The sequence below is a fragment of the Phialemonium atrogriseum genome (genome assembly GCF_030411735.1).
Source record: "Phialemonium atrogriseum strain 8032-3 unplaced genomic scaffold QBC33scaffold_50, whole genome shotgun sequence".
Classification (NCBI taxonomy): Eukaryota; Fungi; Ascomycota; class Sordariomycetes; order Cephalothecales; family Cephalothecaceae; genus Phialemonium; species Phialemonium atrogriseum.
The window spans coordinates 26,610-33,039 of NW_026848187.1; the positions used below are offsets into that span (position 1 = coordinate 26,610).

A 6,430-nucleotide genomic window follows, 5' to 3' on the forward strand; every position below is an offset into this window, starting at 1 on the left:
CTTTCCAAACAGCCAGTGCCGGGGAATATGGAAATATCCCGCCCAGGGAGTCCTGCTAATGTGCTGCCTAACAGCTGCAGAATACATCCAATGATTCGATCCTAAACTCCCTCTTCTTCAACACCAAGAAGAACCTCAATCTGACACCTAACAGCCAATAGGCGCGGTTTTCTAAAGCTGCCACCGCAATCTCTGAACTCCGCATGTCGCTGTAAGCTGGCTAGGTCCCTCTCGCTGACCGCCAAGTAATTACCTAACATATGGAGCTTATCTAGCCTGGCATAAACTCCCACTGCCATTCACGCACCAGGTGGTAGTACTCCCCCTAGTCTTTTACAATTGATCGCTCCTAGCACAGCTCATCATAAATACGTGTAGACTATGAAGCCGTTCTCCTCAATCTGTCTCCTCGGTCCACGAGGACGCCTGCCGTCTGGTGCCGGACACATTTCGCGGAGCTCGACGTTGTGGAGACAACGCCCTGGCCAGCAAGACAAACTCTGTCCTAGCTAGTCCGTCCCAGCAACACGGACAGTTGGTCTCGTCGGCTCAGCACTAGGCGTGACACTCAGATAGCTTTGACACAGACCGCAACTCCAGACAAGCAGGGAGCTAGGACAAAAGGTGTGCCCATGTGAAAATGCACATGCTCTGTGAGGTTATCTAGGTACATATATAATTGGTCAACCGACCAATAGCTCTGAAGCTACCATAGGGTGGGCTGATGAGGGAGAGGAAATCATGTCCCCCCTTTCCAACCCCGTAGCCAAGGGAAGACTAGCGGCATCAGCGGTAGTATAAGCCTCAGTAGATACAAGGGTGGCAACTTCAGTTATGCTGGCAACTCGAGCATCTAACAAGCTATAGAGTCGGATGATAGCGCGGATACACTAAGCCAAAGCCAAGTTCGACGTCGGAGTCGTCGACGAGCTGTATAGCAGCGAATCAGGCATTCACGAAGACAAGCTCAGGAGGTTTGTGGAGAGCTGTTGCGGGGAGGGCCGCTATGTGCAGGAGGGGTCAAGAACCAGACCACCAACCTTGTCTAGTCCTTGGACATCAACCAGCCTTGAGCTAAAAATAGCCTATTCCTCTTAGACCAGGAAGATTAGGGTGAATGAAGCCTATGCCACGTGAAGTGTGTTAAGCAAACTCGCACATCACACCAAGAGGCCTTTCGAAACAACGTCATCAACGGCATCACGGGCTACAACAAAACCAAAGGCATTGGCAACCCCCTGCGGCGAGTCTAGATTATCACCTCATCTCGCATGTCCCGCAAGCTCCTCATGACGATGCACCAGGAGACGGTCTTCTCATCAACTCGGTCGACCAGCCAAGTTTAGAGGGGAACTACCGAGTTCTGCAGCTAGAATAGGCATACGAGCCCCTCGACGTGGCCAGGGTGGTGGCTTGGGGGAAGGATGTTGGGAATGGTTGCCTCCCTCTAAACTCGGAGATTCACGACAAACAATGGACCACATTCCCTCCAATCCCTATTCCAATTTCAACGGGTTGCGGAGGCACTGGTATAGCATGAGTGCATAGCCAAGCTGGGTGCCCGGGTTAATGGGAAGATAAAGGCGGAGGAGGAGGAGCAATTTTGGTCTGAAAACATCTCATCCAACTTCATTTACCGTCTCGAGAGCGGGCCGCGCCAATGGAACCGCTGCGCCACTTTGCCCTTGCTGTCTGGATAAGCGAGTGGTTCGACTTTCCTCCAAGCCCGGTCCGCCCCTTCGGAACTGTCGCCACCGCCTCCGGAGCCACTATCGGTCCCCGGATTTCACTTGCGCCGCCAAACGAGCGCCGCGCCGATTGGCCGCATTTGCGCTGTTCAGACCGCCCAGGCCGGCGCCCTCGCTTTGGAGATTTGGATGGAAGTAAGCCTTATACGAGACTGGTTGCGTCGTCACGTCTTCCTAACCTTTGTCTTCGTAGAGCACACGGCCAAGTGGGATCTTCTCTGGAGCTCTAAAGCATGGTTGGGCTGGTGGAGCTGCGTGCTGCTATACGCGTGGGTCTCCAGCTTCATGATTGTGCTGTAGGTTGTCATGTTCGTGTTCATTCTGCCAAAGTTGCGCTTTATTGGGAGAATCATCACTTAAAATAACCTACTCCTAGGGCCGGGCATGTTTAGAAACGTCATTATCCTCTTCTCTCGTAAAATTAAACCAGGCTTGCGTATCACCATCGCTGCCGCCGCCATCGTTCTGTTGGCGGGGAGAAGAGAAAGCCACAAAGCGGGAGGAGAAGTGCCACCCATACCAACAGCACCAATGGCGAGCCGAACGGGAACAAGCCTTTAAAAAGATAAACTTCCGCACGGTCGCGGGGGCGGTCGCGGTAGAAGCGTGGCGGCTACGCGGGCGGCCCGGGTCTCGAGCGGGCGGCAAAAGGGGCGGCGGGCGGGGACGACATCCTTCATTTCTCGAACCGGTGGTCTTGCCGCCAAAGACGAGTTGGAAGTGTCCTGGGCCTCTCTCTTAGGGCCCCAGGACTTCCACCGAAACCGGCGGATATTCTGGTTTGTGGTAGCTTCGCAGAGTTTGTCTTTTTCCTCTACACAAAATGACAGCAATAGCCATAGCATCAGCGGCAGTGTAGATACGGTGCGTAAATACATCACAGAGACCCGACCCCTATTTCTGTGGCTGCCTGGAAGAGATGTGCTGTTGGAAGGGAGGCTTCTTGGGTTGGTGAGAAGGCCCGATTGTCCTTCGTCAGTTATTGTGACTAGCCGTAGCAGCCGCGTGTCTTTCGATAGGCTCGATCAAAGTCTACAATACTGATTGGATATGACTGGTAATTACCTACAGGGAGACGAATGAAACAAGTGAAGTTTGCCAGTCTAGCCGCGTATTTGGGAGGGAACGGCCTGACCCTTCGTTCATGGAGGATGCCCTTTCTGGGACAGGTAGAATTACGCAGCCGTGGGAGCGAAGAGTAAGGCGACGGCGGACTGACCGGGCACGTTGGGACGGGCTGTTACATCGACTAGCAAGAGCTGTGAGACAACCAACTTCAACAGCTCTCGACAAGAGCTTGCAGATCATAGTTCGACACTGTCAAGGCAGTGAAGGACCAACTCCGAGATACCGCTTGGCATGCCAATCTAAGATAAATGGCGAACAGTTCAGCATTCGCAAGCACACAGACCAAAAGCAGAACACACCCACCATCAGCGTCTAGCTCCAGCGCCCAACCACCACCACCCGCTCCCCAGGCCCGGCCTCGCGCTGCTTCCTGACATGAGAAGGCTGGCGAGGACGAGGGCAATGTCCGCGAGCCATGAAGGCGTTGCCGAAGCTGAGGCACCGGCTCCTCCCAGATAAGACAGCCACCAGGGAAGTTTACGGTTCTACCCATGGAATGCACATCATTGTTCTTGCAAACAACCCATTTAATGGTTAGCGACTGCTAAAATACCATGATAACTCTCCGGGGATGGCCAAACCGTTGTTTAAAAGCCAGGATATTGCTATTCTAGAGGGCGTGGTGGAGGAGGATCTGCATCTATGTCTAGGTGGGAGACGGATGATTGCACCAGAATCACCACACTGGAATTGACTGAAGAGGTATCAAGAGCCATGACAGCTTGTGAGCAAGACGTGTCAACCGCCGAGTCCTGCACTGAAATGGCAAAGCCAATAATAGAAGCGCGACCTTGGGCTGCGGCTGGCATGGGCACCTTGAGGAGGATAATGTTGGCGTCGTTGTTGCGGTGTCTTGTCATGGCGCACCACTAGGCCGCCATGCGAGCCGTGCCGGTGGCTTCTTTTCTCTAGCATTCTTCTCCTTGACAGCATGCAATACTGTCTGCCTCGATCCATCGCCAAGCCATGGTATCAGCCAATCACCTGCCACAGGGCGAGGTGATGCGGCTGGTTCCGAGTTGTAATATGTCGACAAGCCTTGATGACAGGGGAGCTACAAGATGATCTGCTGATAATAACCTTGTTGTATAGAGACGGCTAGATGGACGGCTTATCGAGACTAGAGATTCGCACGGGAAAAGAGGTGGCGTGCGAGACTGACGATCATCTGTGGAAGAAGTCTAACACGGCGGCGCTAGAGAGCGACAAGCCAAACGACATTGTAATTGGAAAAAACCGTGGGGTTATCGGAAGACAAGAGAAGCAAGAATAGTAACCCAGCCCGTGCGTCCTATTCTTATTCTAGGGGGGTTTAGGGAGAGTGAGGCGCCTCCTAGTGATGAGGAACACTAACGTCAAGTAGATTCTTGCGCCCTGTTGAGGATTAACCCTGTTGGTAAGGCCTAGTATTAGCAATACCGTTAGTATGGGCAGTACCGACAGTACCGACGGTATCGGCGGTACCATTAGGACCGTCAGTATTGCAGCCAGTATCGGCAGCCAGTCTTGTTAGTATTGTCAATATCGTCTGTATTAGTATTGGAGCTATATTTGTTACAGGTCAACGGACCTGGGCTAATTGGATCCGGGGCACCCCACGCTTAGGGCCCGGGAAGGCCGGTGAATCGGTGGCTGAAGTGATCGGCTGGGTCCGAAGGGGTTCCCGCGTGGTCTCGCGAAGGTACTGCAGAGCAGCCCTGATTTAAGAGCCCGATGGTCTACCCGAACGTTTACGAGGGCAGGCTTCAATAGAAGTTTTGACTGCGAGAATCCTTGCGACAATTCCGTGCCCGATTTCTTAGTGATTCTGTCCTGACGACACTCTCAGTCGGAACCCGTGCCAATTAGCCACCTCGTATAAGTCAGTTAGACTGATCACCGCCGTGCCTCCGTCCCGCTGCCTACCTAGGTCTTGCCAACCTGTTACAATATTTGACAAAGTCATATTCCACATAGCTTCTCTATGCCTATACCTAACATAGCTATACCAGCTATATCAACATAGCTATATCTGCTTCACGATAGTTATATCAGTCTTAGCATAGCTATATAGGTCTTGGTATGGCTATATCAACTTTGCTATAGCTTGGTATAGCCAGATCAATCTTGGTATAGTTATATTAACCTTGGTATAACTATATCACATCTGATATAGCCATATCTACATGATCATATCTATATAACCCAAGTGCGTGTGGCGCACATGCCTTTTTATGTGCTTGTGCGCCACAGTTGAGGCGGCTGGTGCGACTCACCGATTAACTCTATGTGTAACTCTAGCTGACAAGAGCAGCTTGCGTTCCTTCTCAATTACCGGTGCCAACGCAGGAATTTGTCGGCGAGGGAAGCTCAAGGAGATCGAGAGGTCGCACAGCAATCGCGGCTCTGGCTGGTGGCTTAATCTGCGTGAAGCAGCCTTCGTGGGAGGAATTGTCATCGTAGTATCGGCAACGGCAGGCGCTGTGCTCGACTCTGGTGATGTCAAGGCCTGCCACTCGGGGTTGGTACTTTCGCAAACTGCTCCCAGCGTCAAGAGGCATGCCTAGCACTTCACAACAGCATCCATGCCTAGCACTTCACAACAGCATCGTCCGCCCGCCGTGGCGGATGCAGTCAGAAGCCATGCCCATCATCTACAGCTCTTAAAGAACCAGACAGCACCATTATGTATTCCAGGGGGGGTATTCCAGAGGGAGATGCAGGAGAAGGACGCCTTCTGCAAGCTCCTTATCAAGATGTCCCCTAAGATCTAAGACAGCCTGTGGAGCAACCTGGCCGAGGTGTGCGAGAGGTCCGCGACATCTACATAGGCTGCTGCGTCCTCCAGGTCAAGCCCGATGGGACAGACCTAGAGCGCATGGCTCTCCCACTGTGGACGAGCTTCCAGTCGCTTAACCTCATCGCGTGGTGGCTGTGACTGACATCTGCGCCACCACGACGCCGCAATGAGGCAAATGGTGCATTAGTTACGTCGTCAATGACGCGTCCCTGACTGGGAAGCTTGACCTGTATGATCGAGATGCCGCAGCTTGTCCGTGGCACCGGTGTTACCAGTTGAGCAGCAGGGCCAATATACGCAACAGTAGATTGGACCAGAGTGACGAAAGGCGACCAAGTTTTTAGCCGCGGTCCGGCAGTGATATCTTTTTTTCCCCAGGGCCGAGAGAGGTCGCTGATGGGGCAGGAATGGAGCTCGACGTTGGATCTCCAAGCTTCATCCTATCCTCGACGTTGGATGCAGGAAAGGATGGCGATACCCGTTGCAATTTTCTGTCAAGCTTGACTGTAGCTCACTCATTGCCATCTTGAGACTCCTGGGCGGCGGGGTGTGCCGGAAGCCCACCTCCCCCCGTTTGGGATCTCGTTGTTGCCCTCTGCCTTCGGCTTCTGGACTGCGTACATCTCTGCTCCCACAATTCCGGTTCTGCCCGAGTTACAAAAGGGTTTCTGGTCCTTAGATATCCTCGCAGGGTCCTTCCCAAAGAGGGTACCTGCATCCACCAGCCTAGCCTGCCCCAGACCTCCGGTGAGTTCTGTTGGGATCCGAGTCTCGA

General features: G+C 53.1%; 1 protein-coding gene across 1 annotated transcript; it reads left to right on the plus strand.

Moving 5' to 3' along the window:
* Positions 1–1,660: 1,660 nt before the first annotated feature.
* Positions 1,661–2,048, plus strand: QBC33DRAFT_564252 (uncharacterized protein; the record flags this gene model as incomplete). The annotated part of the gene is made up of 2 exons (XM_060430349.1): positions 1,661–1,883; positions 1,942–2,048. 2 exons carry the CDS (start codon positions 1,661–1,663, stop codon positions 2,046–2,048), a joined length of 330 nt encoding a protein of 109 aa, XP_060278138.1.
* Positions 2,049–6,430: the final 4,382 nt, after the last annotated feature.